This window comes from Coturnix japonica, chromosome 9 (genome assembly GCF_001577835.2).
Source record: "Coturnix japonica isolate 7356 chromosome 9, Coturnix japonica 2.1, whole genome shotgun sequence".
Taxonomy (NCBI): Eukaryota; Metazoa; Chordata; class Aves; order Galliformes; family Phasianidae; genus Coturnix; species Coturnix japonica.
In genome coordinates this window covers 20,979,871-20,996,038 of record NC_029524.1, presented here as the reverse complement: position 1 = coordinate 20,996,038, position 16,168 = coordinate 20,979,871, and the positions used below count along the sequence as shown (strand labels likewise).

Sequence of the window (16,168 nt, the reverse complement as noted above, 5' to 3'; positions counted from 1 at the left end):
GGAGTAATTAATTCCACGTCGTGAATCCCGCTATAGCGATGACTTGCTTTGGAGTGTTGTTTAACACAGGAAACTGCTAAGACCCAACTCAAATTTTCAGTAAGAAAAAATGTTTTCCACTATAAATGGTACCGAGATATGGGAACATGAATTAAACTCTTGGGAAATCGTGCTTAACAAGCCCTGCTCAAAGCACAGGTGTTAACTCCCATCAGATCCAGGGCCTGAGTTTGATCCTGCTTAAGCAGAAGTGAGTTTGCTCGGCCGATGCTGGAGTTCTGCTAGCACAGTGCAAATGAGATCCAATGTGGCACCTTATGGGAACTGGATACAAAAAGATTAGAGGAATTCCTTGGGAGGGTTTTTCCACAGCTGCTTCCAAATCTTAAGGACAGAGCAAGCCTCCCCTCTCTGATGCTTTCCATCCATTTCTCTTGTGCTTTTCTGTGGACGGCTGCCCAGCACTGCCTGGCATTTGCATGGGGCTTTGTGCTGTAACTCCAGAGATCTCTTCCCTGAACACACGTGGCTGGGAGCAGCACTCCTCCCTGGGTGTTACGTTTATTCACACCAAGTTCCATCTGCCCTTTTACATGTAGTTTTCCACTGCTGCAAGTCTTACCGCCTCCAGGTCATTCAGCTGTGTGTCAGCTCACGGCTCAGTGGCTCTAAATGGCACCTCGCTGCTCAGCCAAGACATGCAGAGATTGTGGTTTTTGTGAGTGACTCCCAGAAAAGGCTCCTGTTGGCAGAGTGGGACCTGCAGGCAGCTCCAGCCCCCAAGGCACGCTGCTTTCAGGGTGGGTCTCCCAGCAGCAGGGCTGGCAGTGGGACCTGGCAGCAGCCGCCACGTGCAGCAGGACAGCATGCAGCACCGTGTTGTTTTTGCAAAATATTTATTACAAAATAAAAGTAAATATGGCAACAGAAGTTAAATAGCAAATGACATGACGCTGGCCATGAAGCTCTTGCTGTATTATTCTAATCTTTTACAGTGACCAAGTACGTCTCCAAGGGAAGCTGCACATGGACAGCCTGAATATATTTCTGTATTATTGGCTCTAGCTATCTGGGAATATTATGCTCTGTGCCCCCGACCAGGAGCTGGTTGTAAGCAGCTGTGCTGTGTGCAGGGCTCCTTAGTGTCCCTCACACAGACCAGAGCCAGCGATTTCCTCTGAGACCTGCTGGGCTTCACCCCAGCACTCCCTCCCCACTCTTTTTTTAAAAAGGCAGCATATGATCCAGCGCCCATCCTTTTAAATAAGGCAGCAGGAAATGGAGTAGCAATGCTGAAGTACCTACTGATATGCCTTGAGCCTCATCACTTATGATAAGCTGCTTGTATTTCCTTCTTTTCCCACCTGCTAAGGACTCCTGAAGTTCACCAGTGAGAGCAAGTCTGTTTTCCTGCTTGAAAGGGCTTCTAGGTGCACTCTAAACAGGAATGCAGTCTTTCACATCTCTCACGCCACATGTCTAATGGAAGCACTCTTTCTTTAAATTAATTACATTTAAAAAGGTGTCTGTGTGTGGGGAAAATCTTCCTAAGGCACCCAAGAATTTAGAAAACCTCTCCTCACTTATATTCCTTACAGGACACACTTGTTCCTCTTCTCTCCAAATTTAAAAACGTTGGCTAGTTAGGAACCTTAACTTACACAACGACATAGCGGAATAGCATCTAAAAAACCCAGAACAGAAAGAAAATCCTCAGTAACGTAAAGCACTGTGCCCAGACCGCCGACGTTTCGCTAACTACACAAATATATCACGGACAGCACGTGGAAATGGTCACATTAATTCCAAGGTTCCCATTGTCAGCAAAAAGGTGTGCTATAGCGGTATCAAAAACAAGGCAGTCACTGTTGCCTATGGCCGCATTCACCCCGTCGTGGATGGAGCGCGGGGTGGCCTCCCAGGTCAGTCTGCGCCGGTTGCCGTTCAGCTCCAGTCTGTAGGCAAAGTTTTCTGCTTGCTTGCGTGTTCCTATCAGCTGTACGATCGCAAAGAACTGCTGGTGACCATCATATTTTTCCTGTTTCTCCAATACTAACATGAAATGAAAGCCAAAGCAAGACTGCATCATAACCCAGTCAACAGCACCAGGAAGATTAATGTCTGTAGCAAGAAAAACGATGTCTTCTCCCTGAAGGGTGGTGATGCTTTTGTGGGCGTGCATGAGGTGGGACATGACAGCTTCCAGGGATCCCTGCCACTTGCAGGAGGCGCCGGGGCACGGGCAGGAGTAGGGCCGATACTCACAGATGTCTTCGTGTTCTGGCTTTTCTGTGTGGTGGAGTGTGAGCGAGCAGCCTGTCGTGGCGTACTGGGAAAAGAGCAAACAGACTCCGTCAGGAACCACCCAGCGTAAGTGCTCACTGCCCCCCCTGCAACCAACCACAACTCTCATTTTCACTGCAACTCTTACTGAGACGCCTCTATTTGGTGCTGGATTCAGAGCTGGGCTTATTTTTGTTTCCTCTTAAAAACAGGTTCTTCCAGTACTTGGCAGCTGTTGGCTTTTGTTTGCTTTTTAAATGCAAGCACTTAGATGAAATGGACCACAAGGCTGAGCTGTAGATCATCTGCTGTTGCAGTTAGACCTGAACAGTCCACATCAGCTGAAGTGGTCCCAGTATGGATTCTTCTCTTTAGAAAGCACACAGGATGCCAGTCTCAGCAAACAGCTACTGCAACAGCATCCTTTAATAAACACAGAGCAGACCTACTTCCATTAAACTCAGACCCACGATCCCAAGTTTTAGCACCACGGTTTCAAAGAGTGGGAAGAGAGATGCTGATTTTTTATGGAGCACAGAGCTCATCACAAGTGAGCACCGCGTGACTGCTCTTAATGTCATCGGGCACCTCCAAAGGTTAATCTGCTTTCAGCAAACAGGGATGCTTTTCCTTTTCAACACCGAGTCGCTGTCTGCACTGAACACGTTTCTTCCTCACTACCTCTAAGGAGAAACGCGTCTTTTGCTCTGAGCAGGAGCACAGCTCCCCCCATCTGCAGACAGCTGGAGAGACTTCTGCAACTCTGCTCATGCGGTCCCGCCATCACAGCCCACGTGTGGCTGCCTACAGGAGGTAGGACGCTTCTTTGGGTCAGGGACTGTGCTCTGAGACCAAAGGTGAGAGAATGTTTGAAGGAACAAGACAATCTCTGGGGAAACACAAGTCTGGACAGACTTTTTGTAAAATGTTCAACTAAGCAAAGTCCAAATTCATCAAAGTTTAACAGCGTATTTTGGGGTTAAATGCAAACACAATTAGTTTCAGCTCAAAGAGTGAAATGCCTGAGATGCAGACGCCACAGTCCTCCTTACTGCAGCCAAATCACCCACACTGCAGCACAGTGCTACAACTGCTGGGACAGAAACGAGACCTTGTGCTTCTACAGAGCTTGCTTTATAAGCCATAACGTGTGCTCTGCTGCTTAATCCTCTGTGACAGGATTTATCCACCTGTGACAGGAGCACAGAGGTGTGCTGCGGTGCAACCAGGGCTCCTCCTGCTGCAGGCAGAAACCCACCATGCAGAGCACGGCTCCCTGCCGCTGGGTTCTATGCTTCCACTCTCACTGTTCTGCTGTTTTCACTCTACATTCATACCCCTGTTGGCAATGTAATCGCTTTGCACTTTGCTGAAGAACCGCTCTCGGTCTGACCCTGTTAGAAAAGCAGTAAGAACATGTAAGCTGCTGGATGGGCAAAAGCAAACGTCTGCGTAGTGTCAGCCTGTATCAGAAAGTGACCAGTGGTGAACACACAAGGAAGAGAGCTGAGGAAATAGCTGTGGTTTTTCCTTTGCTGTGACCCACCTCCTTCTGTTGGCTCCTGAACACACAGCAGCAGTTTTGTTTGGTGAGCAGGAGGTTGTGAACAGATTCACGGAGCGCTCTGGGTTTGTAAGGGACTCTCACAGATCTTCTGGGAACACAGAGCACTTGTTGCCTTCATGCTGTTTGGCACATGTCACCGATATTTACCATATCCTCATTCAAACCAAAGAGCCTGTTGGTCTTTCCCTGCGTGCAGGTCATATGATACCGCCCATCTCATTGACGGCTCTACCTTTTCCACTTCTCCTGTGTCCTTCCTGAGGCAGGAGCGCAGGGTGCAGGCAGTGCTGGTGCACCACAAATGCCGGAGCTGATGTGACTGCTCCGTGCTCTCACATTGCCTTTCTCTCGCTCCCAGCATTCCACTTTTACGAGTACCTTTCGTCACAGCACTACTTGCACCACATTCACCTTCCTAAGAGGAAGCAGGCAGCCCTGCAGCCATCACCACATAATGACTTAGCATTCCGTGTTGTTGCTATGTACGTCACTTCACTCGCGTTACCCTGGACTTCCCCTTACAGGTAATGTGAGTGCCTGAAAGCATTCTGAAAACATTGGCTAAGCTTGAAGGTGCTCAGCAGAGCCAGGTCAGTGAATGAAGGCAGGGTGTATATGGGATTAAAGCACCTTGTCTGAAGCTGCAGGGGAAATCTGCAGCAGAGCCGGGAATGACACGCTGAGTCCATCCCTGCTCTTCCCTCCCAGCTGCACAGCGAAGCAGCGGCGGCCCGAGGCTGCAGTGCCTGTCCCTGCGCCCGGCCGAAGGGGGCAGCGCTCAGTGCGATGCTGCCGGAGCCCTTTCAATGGATACACAACCTCACTACGCCTAGTGGTTCTAAAAGCAAAACATTACGGTTGGATGTGGAGTGCAGAAAGGATTCCACATCTTGCCCTCGGACTAAACATAAAGAGTACAGCGAAATGAATCCTCACTGGATTCCCTTTTCTTCAGAGGGATCAGAACCACAAGAAGGCTCAGAAATGGGGCAGCAGCTCCAGGCAGAGGTGACAAGTTAAAGGATCTCAGCAGGACCCTCCCTAAGGGAGGTGTCCCTAACCCTGCCCCAGCTCTCGGGACGCAGAGCATCGCTGCTCCTATGGAAGCTGCGAAGAGCGAGGTTTCTTTTCCAAAAGATGAAGCCCTGCGTCCCGCCCTGTGTCCGCATTAAGTCAGCTCCGTACCTACGAGCGCATTTACCACTTGCGCTTATTTCAACGATGAGAGAAAACGAGTTGTTTTTGTCACGTCTGAAATAGGAGCAGGGCTGTGAGCAGAAAGGGGGTCCCGTCCAACCCGGCGCCCCGTCCGCTCACCTTGCAGGGGAAGAGCACGGCCGAGGCCACCTTCTCCATGGCCAGGTTCCTGATGCTGGGGGTCAGCGAGCCCCGGCAGGTGGGGCAGAGGCTCAGCTTCTGCCGGCATTGCTTGCAGACCAGGTGCCCGGCCTGGCACTGCAGGATGGGCGGCAGCACATAGTCGAAGCACACGGGGCACTCGAACAGCGACGTCAGCTCGTGGTGCTGCGGAGACACGGGCCCGCCCGGCCCGGAGAGGACGGCGGCGGCCGCGGGCACGGCGGAGGATCCGGCACCGGACGCGGCGATGGTGGCGGCGGCGGGAGCGGGCGCGGCGGCGGCCGGGGCGGGGGCGTGCGGCGGCGGCTGCTTCCCGCAGGGTTTGTTAGAGCCCGGCCCGGCGGACGAAGGGCGGCTCATGGCGCCGCGCTGCCGCCACCATCGGGCCGCGGCTCTCGGGACCCGACGCGCCCGCCCGGAACGCTCCGCTGACGCAAGAGGCGGCCGCGCGCAGCCTCCGGCCCGGCCCCGCCGCAGCGAGCATGCTCCGGGGGACGGGCGGGGCGGGGAGCGGAGCGGGGCGGCGGGGGGAGCGGGGGAGGAGGAGGAGGAGGAGGATGAGGATGAGGAGGAGGAGGAGGCAGGGGAGCGCCGCGCCCACGGCTGCGGTGCCAGGACGGAGCGGGCGAGACTCGGGAGCGGTCAGCGGCGGCCCGAGCACCGTGCCCCGCACCGCCCCGCCCCGCCCGGTACGCTGCGATGCCGGGAGAGAACGCGGCTCCGTCCGCCGGGCCCGTCCGGGGCTGCGGTAACCGAGGGCGCTGCGGTAACCGAGGGCGCTGCGGTAACCGAGGGCGCTGCGCTCCGCGTCCGGCCGCGCTGGGATGAAGGGGCGCCGGTGGCGCTGACGCCCCGCGGGGCTGAGGAAACCCACCGGGCGCCGTTATCCGCGTGGGCTCGGGCCCGATCCCTGCCCGTGCCGGCCCTCGTGAGGACCGCTGAGCCGCCGTGCTGAGCGCGAGCAGCGGCGGAGGAGCGCGGCTCCTCGCGGGGACGGGACGGGGCGTGAGAGCGGAGCGAGCGGGAGGACGGAACGATGAGAGATGGGTCTGATGGAGAATGGAACAGTGCTGCAGCGCTGCTTGGGGGCGGAGGTCGGGTAAAAGAAATGGGGCTGTTTTCATCCCCCCCGTAACAGAATGTTGAAAATAAAACACCGGTTTAAACGCGTTGTGTTTTGGTAACGGAGGAGAAGTGAGGACGGCCCGGGGGTGGGAATGTCCCCGCGTCCCTTTCATTTGCCGGCGGGGCTGAAGAAGGAAGCGGGCAGAGCCGGGGCTGAAGCTGCGCGCTTCCCTGCCCGCTGCCGTGGTTGCTGTCTGTCCCTGCGCCGGGCTGGATGCGGCTCTGGGCGCACAAAGCGCTGCGTGGTGCCGCTGAGCAGCGCAGCGGACGGGGCGGCCATGAACAGGGCTGTGGTTTGAATTCCCCGTCAGCTCATCGGGCACATGACATACAGCATTTTCCCGAGAGTTCTGCTGCTGACTTGACTCCTCTTGCCCTTAAATGAGCAACGCTTTCCTCCGAGGTGTGGCTGCACTTCCCAGAATGGTGCTGTTATCGCTGCTCGGGCGTGCACCATGTGTGACTCATTGGTGGCTGTGCGCCCTGCGAGGAGTTCCACTGAGACACTGCCCGTGCTCTCATTAAAAGGAGGTGCAGTGTTAGTGGAGTTCTGCTTTTTTCTTCCTTGTGAAGCACTGCCGAGCTTTGCAAGATGATGCAGTCCAAGGTACCAGAGAACAATGCTTTGACTGCAGCTCTGGTTTTATTTTTCCTTTGGCACTCAGTAATGTGCAGTGCATTCAGACACACTGAAGGCTGTGCCACGGCAAAGCCAGAACGAGCCATAGTGTGGGGTGAGCTGTGCTGTGCTCTGTCCTCTCTTGAGTTACATGGCCAACATGCTGCTTTTCCTCTGCCATTCTCTCTTGAGAGTCTTTGACATAGGTGTGGAAGTTCTTTGGAGCTCTGAGAATAAAGGGACCCCAAGGTTCTCTCCAAATCCTGGGGTGCAGAGGCCTTTTCTGATCCCCACCCCCAAACAAATGGAGTGTAACAGCGGAGTGGGGCAGACAGAAATCAGCAGTTTTTGGACGTGGTGTGTGTGTGCTTGTCCGGCCTGGGAGAAACCTACATGGGGCTGTGGGGCAGGGGGGTCCCCAGCACAGCTCCGTGTGTGTGTCCTTTTGTTTCAAAGCAGAACGTCTCATACACACATGCTGATGTTCCAACCATGACCTTCTGATCACCGCCCGTTAAGCTTCCCCCAGCCCGTGACGTTATGACAATGTCTCATTTTTACCCATAGAAGAACCGTCCTGGTTTTGTGACCTGTTGTGTGTTCTGCAGTACAGGAAAGAGCAAACACAGCGGCCTTTTCACAAACACACTGGAACGGGTGGGTGTTTATACCAAAAAAACCCGTGGTTTTCTTCTTTTCCTGTACTTTCCACGGAGTAGTTTTAAATACTTTATATGTCTATTTATGTGCTAGAATGTGGCTATTCCACTCTTTTTTGCACTTCAGAGCCTGCCGTTAAATGTACAGCAGTAACATACAGAAACTATCAGGGTGTGCCTGGGTTACAGGCACTCTGCCCAGCAGTTGTGCTTCCAGCAAAGGGGTGCTCTGCAGAGCCACAGCGTGGAGCAAATTACCCTGGATGGGCCGTGGCTGCTGCGGGGGCATCGCTGCCCACCTGGTGCACTTCTCATTTTGTTACAGGCATCGGCTTTTTAATTTGGGTTTAAAAATTGTGCCCTCCATATACAGCCAGGCTCAGAGCAAAAAGGAGAACAACATACAACTATGGTCTGATATGTTTGGTTTTGTATGCTGAGGATCAGGGAGATTGATCCTTGCGGTCTGTAAAGCCATTTTGAGGCTATGAGTGGCAGTAATAAATATCTGATAACGGTCTGCTGCATTCTGACCTCCAAGTCCCACAAACCCAGCACTGAAAGTATGGGCATGGCCCCAAAGCTGGGCATGGCCCTGAAGGTGCTCAGGACCGTGAAGCTGGGCAGTGCTCCCACCACAATCCAAAGCTGCTGGAGATGGGAGGAGGAGGGTGGGCTGCGAGGGGAGCGGTGGAGGAGCTGAGATTCCTTTGCTGCCTGCAGGTGCTGGCAGAGCTCTCTGGAGACCCCGCAAGGCCCGTCAGGGAAACCCTTGTCTCCGTGCCCCTGCCCCTGTCCCTCCCAGGTGCGGTGCTGTAGCTGCTGTGAGGCTCCGATACTCGCCGTCTCTGAGGCTGACTCACACGAGGTGCCGTGCTGTGCTGTGAGTTTCACCCACACATCTGGCTTTGTTTCCTGGGTGCCTCACCAAGGCTCAGGGCCGTTTCTCAGGCAGCCCCCACCCCATCTATCCGTGTGTCCGTCAGCACCTGCTGTGTGGGCTGTGCCGGGTCTGTGCATTTTCTGCAAAGACATTTCCAGGCTAGAAATGAAAATCTGCAGCTGAGCTGTTATGAGTGTGGGGCTCTGTGAGGTGTCAGAGCTGCTGAGCTCTCCTCTCTCTCATCTGTGCTTTTTGTCTGCTTTTTCCAACCAAGTTTAACCATCATCCAGACTGCTGTTATTGCTTCTTATTTTTAAAGCATCTGTAAGTGTGCTGTTAGCTTGCAGAAAGGGCTTCCTTTTCTTTGAGGGGAACTTTTGTCTTAAATTTAGCCTTGCACTGCACAGAGGTTATAAACAGACAGAGATGGGGAGAGGGAGGAAGGGTGAAGCCCCGAGGGAGGCAGTGGGGCTGCTTCCTCAGTCTGGTGCAGCACGTTTCTGTTCCTGTTTCTTTTGAACCCACGTATGCATTCAGTGCAGCTGTGTGTGCAGGACGTGGCATTGGGGCCCAGTGCTGCCAGCTGTGCTCTGACCACTGCTGCTGCACTGACCTGGAACACAGCTCTGAATGGTGTCCTTCGGCACCTTTGTACCTTCATAGGAACTCATTTAGTTGGCACTGCCACACAACATGCCTGGCCATGCAGCACGCCCCTCAGCGCTGGTCAGTCAAACCTGATTGGCATTTATTTCATGTCTCTGTTCGTGCTTTATTAATCCATTGTTTGCCTGAGCACATACGAGTATTCCTCAGGTAGAATAAGTATGCTCTGTTTAGCATGAACACTGACTTCCTTACCTTGACAAGGTGTTCTCAAGTATCAATAAGCTGACCTGCCTTGAAAGCCACCCTGTGCTGCCCTGGGCTGTGGTGTGGTTCCTCCCCACGCATGGCAGCGCTGAGCACCAGACATGACTCACCAGGGCTCTGTCTGTCCTGGTACAGCTGCTACTGCACAGCCCCAGCAGGGACAATGAGATGCTGCTGGGCACTGGCAGAGCTGTGAGCTGAGCAGCAATGTCAGGAGGGGATCAGGGAGCAGTGCAGAGCCCCAGCAGCTCCCGTCTCCTGTCCCAGCACCACTGCAGGCTGGTTCTGACTGCCCTCTTTTTTTCCTTTTCTATTTTTCATCCAGGGGTCTGAATCTCCGGGTATCTGTCAGGAAGGTTTATTGTTCTCTAGACAGCTGTCATTACAGCACACATTTTTGGTATGACTAACAGCTTTTTTGGGCGAGGTCTAAAAAAGGAAGCAGGGAACAGTTTGTAACGTGGTGGTGCGCATGGCCTGCATAGATGCCTGTGGGATGCTGCGGGTCAGGTCTGTGCCTGCTGCGGGCAGCAGGAGGGGGCTGGGTATGGAGGGCTGGGAGCAAACCTTGGTCATTGTAAGTGGTGGAACTGGATGTTCACACTGGGCCAAATGATTTTGATGCACACAGTATTGTCAGCACTGGTCAGCACTTTCATGATAGACTTTTATTTCTTGAACATCTGTGCCTGGGAGGACATGACCCCATTGCCATGCTGTTTCCTTTCCCCTGCCAGCTCCAGCTGAGGGCTGTGGTGGTGCCAGCTGCTGGTGCTGGTGGTGGTGCTGGGGCGGAGGGCAGCTTAGAAGAAGGGCTGGGTGCCATTCCATCTGACAGCTGCCCCTGGCCACTTGGTCCTGATGGCCATCTCTAGCGATGGAACCTTCCTCCCTGGGCTGCTCACGGCCTCACAGCGGCCCTCTTCCCAGTGATGTGAGTGGGTATCTGAAGTGAAACACGGTTCTGAAGGTATGTGGGGCTCAAGGTGAATGCAGGTGCCTGGGGGCACTTTGCTTCTGGGTGGGGAAATACAGATGTGTGCTGTATGTGTGCATCAGTGTGTGGGTGCCCTGCAGCATGGGCTCTGTGTGGGGCTGGACATGCACACATCTGTACATGACACCCGCAGTGCAGTGCTCTGGGCGGGCTGGGCACGCACCTACGGTCAGGTGGGCTGTTCTCGTCTGCCTGTTCTGCCCGTTGTAGAAGTACAGGTGAAAGACGTGCTCCATCTTCCAGTCGGACAGGAGCAGCTGGTTGGTGCTGAAAAGGACACTGTGAGTCCCATTGATGCTGCACAACCAGACGGGGAACTTGGGAGTTTTCAGCATGCTGCCAACCTAGGGGCAGAATGGTCGGTGGGCATTCAGCGCTGCCAGGGCTCCTCAGTGCTCTGCTGTGCCAGGTTTAGGTGCCTTGTGGCTGTTTGCCCTTATTGTATCTGTGTGATGGTCGGGTGTGACAGGTGGTGTGACACAGCAGCCCTGAACAGGGGTCCCGAGCCAGCAGCCCCGGGGGTGCCGTGGCTCCGGGGGGCTCCACGCGCTGCCCCAGGTGCCTGTGCCGGGATGGGGTCAGGGCAGGCGGGTGGATGGATGCGGGGCCGGGTCGGCGGTACTTACCGGGGGCAGGCGGCGCTCGGCCTCCTCCCCGCCCCAGCGCAGGAATCCCACCTCGCTGCGCTGCCCGGGCCGAGCGCTGCCCGACAGGACGAGCAGGAGCGCAGCCTGCGGGAGGAGCCGCTGTCAGCGCCCAGCTGCGCGACCCCCGCACCGCCCGCACAGCCCGCACGCAAAGCCCACCCTCTTTGTCTGACGAACAAGCGGGGTGCTTTCCTAAATCACACGTAGGTAACAGCGATAAGTCTGTTGGCAGCTCGGGCTGATCCTACCTGCGTGCAGACCACGTTTCCAGAGCTGCGTTCTAATAGATGTGGCGTTGTGCCGCCCAGCTCCTCCCGGACCCTGCGCAGCCAAACACGGAGCGCTGCTGTCACACACCGGTGATGGTGGGAGCTGCGCGCACCGCGTGTGAGCAATAAGGAAAGCAGGAAGAAATAGCACAGAATTGTTTCGTTTTCTTTTTTCACTGGTATGACAGAAGTGTCCCAATGCAGCGGCCTCATGCTCTACCTGAGCTCTCCTTCTGCGGTGCAGCTGTGGGAAGCCTCCAGTTACACCCACGTTTAACCTGAGTGCAACTATTTGCAGCAGCACTGCAGTTTTTGCTGAGCTGTGGTCGCAGCGGCACGTGGGTGTGACATGGGCACAGCTCAGCTGCTGATCTGTGTCTTTGCACAGATCGTTTTACATCAGTTTGAGAAAGATTCTCTCAGTTTCCCCTGCTAACACAGTGACGCTTTTGTGATTTTTCTAAATTCAGCATAGCTATGATTCTGTGGGATAGTTCCTGTTCTGTCACAGCGCATTGCTCCTCCTTTGTGTGCAGCTGGAGCTGCCCATGGAGCTGCACACGGAGCTGCATATGAAGCTGCACACAGAGCTGCATGTCTGCTTCTCTCTGCTGCTGCCAGTCGTGTCAGCACGAGCACACAGTGATGCTGTATGACAGCAGCACCTTTCTCCTCAGCACGCAGCCAGCTGCTCCCTGTTAGCCCAGGACAGAGCATTAAAGTAATGGAAGAAAAGATGTAACCAGAGAAAAATGGCAAAGATGATTTTAAAAAGAAAGATACCTTTCCAGCGTCCTGGAGAAGAGCAAACTGTATAAAAACAGGATCAGTCCATGATTTCCTTCATCTCTGAACTGGAGAAATGAAAGAAGTAATCAGGGAAGGAATTACAGTGGCTATGTGATGCTTAATTAGAGCAAATCCTCTGCTTAACTGCAATGCCAGGTGAACACAGTGAGATCAGTGAATGGGGTGTTACTCTGGGAAGACTTTGCTACAGTTTTGCTGATTAAAATCAGATGAAATAAAAGAAACTTCCAGTTCTTGGCCAACCTATTTTAGTCTGTTTTTCCAGGTTTTGGCTAAAGGTACAAGAAACCTGTTTGAACCAAGTACAAGCTGCTGCCAATTTGCCATGAAAACAAACCAAAACAAAATTAAAAGAAGATGATATTCCATACATACACAGCCAATATGGTCAAAGATAAACTCCTGAGCTGCTGCTTTCTCGGGGAACTCAAACAGGTGGATCTGTAGGGCAGGAGTGTGAGGTGAGGAACCACAGAGCAGATGGAACATCCAGAAGTGAAATTTTTCAGCTCAGTGTTTCCAAATGAAAGGCAAACACAGGAACCCACACTGACCTTCCTGAACAGCAGAGTTCAGTTTTATGCAAGCAGTTAACAGATAGAAGTTAAGGAAAGGCTTTAAGTCAACTTGTTCCTTCTTCTAACAGAAGGAAGACCAGAGTTAAACAAATGAGCTCTACAAAGAAGTCAGGCCTTCAAAAGGAGGCAGGAACACCTGCCGAGCCCCACCTGGACATGGCTCCGATGTTCTTAGGTTATGTGGTGCACTGTAAGGTAGGAGCAGGCTAATGAGATGTTTCTGGTCTGTAGGCAGTTCAGACCAGATGTCTTTTAAGAAGCCGTATTTGCAGGAAGCATCTCCATACCCACCTGCTCAGTGAAGCTGTTAGCTTTGGAGCCCGCAGGAGGGGAGCAGTGTGTGGCTGCAGTGAGGATGCAGATCGTGGCTCTCCGACCGTCCCCCGCTGCCCACAGGCTGTCTGCCAGCGCTGCAGCCAGGGCCTCTCCTTGCTCCTTCTGGCTGATTTTGCACAGTCTGCAGCGCAGGGCAGAGTAGAGCACAGCAGACAGGTGTGGGCAGGGGCAGCAGGGGTCTGTGTCCCTGTGTCCCTGTGCCCATGTCCCCATCACCTGCCCAGCCCCATACCACCAACAGTTGTAGGTATGTCCTTGAGGATGCTGCGAGTCCCCATGCCCGAAGGTGGAGCCTGATACTGGGCAGCAACTGTCACACCAGAGGTTGCACTGAGGCAGCAAGCCTCACTCCTACAGCAACAAGGAGGGAGCCAGGCACGTCATTGCTGCAGGTGCATATTTCCATCTGCATCTGCAAACCTGGTTATGTTCTGTCTGATACAACTTAGAGGCTGGTGCTGTTATTTTAGTTCAAACAATGCAAGGAAATGGTTTGTATATTTCCCCAGGAAGGCTCAGCTTACCTCTCCAGGTGACTGTGTTCCGTGTTCCTTGTGAAGAGCAGGTATTTAATGATGTTTGCTTGTACAGCCATCACGATGGCTCTCGTTCCTCCCTGGAAACAAAGCAAGCAGCTGGTGGTGTCTGTGAGCCCACCTGGCATGTGGTGCAGCCCTGCAAAGCACAGCTCTGAGCTGTGCTGCTGGCTGCCCCATGGGGAGCTGTTCTGCATTCCCCTGGTAATTCAGAATGGCCAATGACTTCTGAGGTAAATGGGAAAATAAATTGAAAAATATCTGATGTGCCTAAAAAATAGGAAATCTCTGTGCAAGAAGCACCCGCAGCAGCCCTGGTGCTGTGCTGTGTGGGGCTGCATCCCTGGGGGGTGGCCGCAACACCCAGAGTGGTGTCTGCACCCGTTTGAGTTCCATGTGGAGCAGTGAGGGGCAGGAGATGCACAAAGAGGGGTGGGCAGTGCAGGTCTGTGCCGCTCGGCTGCTGCTGCTGCAAGCACACAATGCCGTGGTGTTTTCTGCTCACGCCTGCACCGCTACTGCAACAGAGCAGCCATTCCACCCAAAGCTGCTCCACCATCTGCACCGGAGCCCATCCATCCTGCTGAGCACTGCGAGGAGCGTGGCTGTGGGTCGCACTGCAGCGTTACCTTCTCAGCCTCCAGAGCATAGGCCAGATCAGAGCGCGGCTCACGGAACCTGAAGTGTGCTCGTGCCCAGTCCTGGCTGAAGGTGCATGAATCCTTCCCAAACAGCAGCGTCTGCAGAGCCTGTGGGTAGAGAGCAGCTGTGGCCACAGATGGGCGCCTGCACCTTGGTGCGCACATCATGGTCCTGCCTGCACATTGCCTGTGCTGTGTCCTGCAGGCTGTGCTCGGCCATGGGCTGGGTATGGGGAGCTGTGGGGATGGGGAGCTGTGGCTCTGACCCTGAGCAGGGGCTTTTTGCCTCTTTATGAGATAGGACTTCCCTGACTGTGGTCTGCACCACAGCTCCTGCCAGGTTTCACCTCCAGTTTCACACCTTGAGCTTTTCATTGTGTTTGTGCCGCAGTGATGGGTTGTGTCAGAGCTCACAGACATGAGGCTGGGATCCTCTGCCATTGCCTGTGGAACACTGCTCAGGTTCTGGGGCCCAGACAAGCACTGACAGTCTCAGAACCGTTTGGTATTTGGCAGCAGAGAAGTGCTCTGCTGCTGCTGGGCCTCCTGCCCCTCACAGCCGGTCCCTAGGAAAGCACTGGGAGGCAGGATCGTGCCTGGCAGCAACCAGAGTTATGAGAATATGTTACAGCCACGCTCTGTGGGAGTCTCATACACAAGTAATGATGGTAACTCTGTAAGCAACAGCAGCAGCCTCACAAGCTGCCAGCTCCAGGTCAGGTTCCATGCTGCCCACGCTGCTCACCATTGCTGTATCCATGGGGATGGGCCGCCCTGTGTGCTCTGCAGGTGGCACACGTGGCTCCAGGGCTCCTCTGGTGCCCACTGCTCTGTGCCCACAGCCTGCAGGTCCCTGTGGGGAGACAGACAGAGCCGGAGCTGGGGGCTCCCTGCTCCAGGATCCCTTCTCCCAGCTCCCGCTCACTCCCTGCCCTCCCTGCACTGTGCTCAGCCCTCGCTGCCCTTCACCACCTGCTGCCACCTGTGGGCACGAAGCTGAGCAGCTGATCTCTCCTGCAGAGTGTGTTGGAGCACCAACAAACCAACAGTGACTGCAGATATTTCTGCTTTAAACAGGGCAGACTCAGTCAGGTTTTGTTACAAATGGTTGCTCTAAGAGGTGGGTGGCATTCACTTCAAATATCTGCTACAGTCCTGAGTTGTTGCACTATGTACGGACCATGAGTACGTGCAGTTCAGGCACATCTGTGCTGAGTAAATACACTTTGTGCATCTCGTTTCCAGCTGGTTCCCTTTGCTGAAAACAACTCCCACAGAAGTGAATGATAACAGCGTGGAAAAGTATTTGGACTTCAGGATGTGAATGTCCGTGCTTGTCAGCCTGAGCACAGGGCAGGGTCCAAACACATTGTGTGCTTCTTCATTTCATAGCCTTTTTTCCCCCCATGTTCTTAAAGGTTAATTTCATAAAGGTTAATTTCTACTCTGCTCTTCTGCTTTGGTTCAGGTTGGGAAAACGGCCCTTTATAAAACACTAAGAGCACACACACACACGCGTGTTCAGAGGGGTGTGAGCAGCTCCATGTGGGCACTGCAGGGGGCTGCAGTGTCAGGGGAAGAGAGAACAGCACAACCCGAGAGAGGAGCACCCACCTGGGGGCTGGGCTGGCTGCCTTCCCGGCTGCAAAGGGAGAAGAAATGCATGTTAGAAGAAAACAGAGGTGTTGCTGTGTTTGGAAATGGGAGGCAGCCAGAAGAGAATTGCAGGAGAGAAAGCAAGTAAAAGCTGCTGCTTTTAATATAACACACTGCATGATATTACTAATAATGACAACACGTCACAAACAACCACATTAATATTACCTACTGACTACACTGTAGACATCTGGAATTTGGGATGTGATAATAACGAAGCAACTGAAAAACTTACCCACAGAAACTGAAGATTTTTCTCCATTTGTCTAGATCTGAAATTCTGCTGGAGATCTCATCCAGAGCAGTTTGGGGCTCCATGTGCTCAGTGAG

The 16,168-nt window shown here is 53.8% G+C and overlaps 2 protein-coding genes across 2 annotated transcripts; both read right to left on the bottom strand.

Annotated features, from left to right (window-relative positions):
* Positions 1-877: 877 nt before the first annotated feature.
* Positions 878-5,678, bottom strand: SIAH2 (siah E3 ubiquitin protein ligase 2). Its single transcript, XM_015872161.2, has 2 exons — positions 5,168-5,678; positions 878-2,329 (listed from the first exon to the last, which is right to left on the bottom strand). Exons 1-2 carry the CDS (start codon positions 5,567-5,569, stop codon positions 1,772-1,774), a joined length of 960 nt encoding a protein of 319 aa, XP_015727647.1. The 5' UTR covers positions 5,570-5,678; the 3' UTR covers positions 878-1,771.
* Positions 5,679-10,001: 4,323 nt separating this feature from the next.
* MINDY4B (MINDY family member 4B) lies at positions 10,002-14,930 on the bottom strand. Its single transcript, XM_032446606.1, is given in 13 exon segments — positions 10,002-10,317; positions 10,320-10,471; positions 10,473-10,517; positions 10,519-10,709; positions 10,992-11,096; positions 11,261-11,333; positions 12,065-12,135; positions 12,467-12,532; positions 12,961-13,310; positions 13,313-13,356; positions 13,530-13,621; positions 14,171-14,290; positions 14,838-14,930. Coding segments are annotated over 13 exon segments (1,548 nt in total). The 3' UTR covers positions 10,002-10,171.
* Positions 14,931-16,168: the final 1,238 nt, after the last annotated feature.

What these genes read in the sequence shown, in the direction of transcription:
- SIAH2 (XM_015872161.2), bottom strand. Translation starts at nt 5,569, where the DNA reads ATGAGCCGCCCTTCGTCCGCCGGGCCGGGCTCTAACAAACCCTGCGGG. An exon ending in CCGTGCTCTTCCCCTGCAAG is followed by an intron (nt 2,330 to 5,167) that starts GTGAGCGGACGG and finishes CTCTTTTCCCAG; the next exon opens with TACGCCACGACAGGCTGCTC.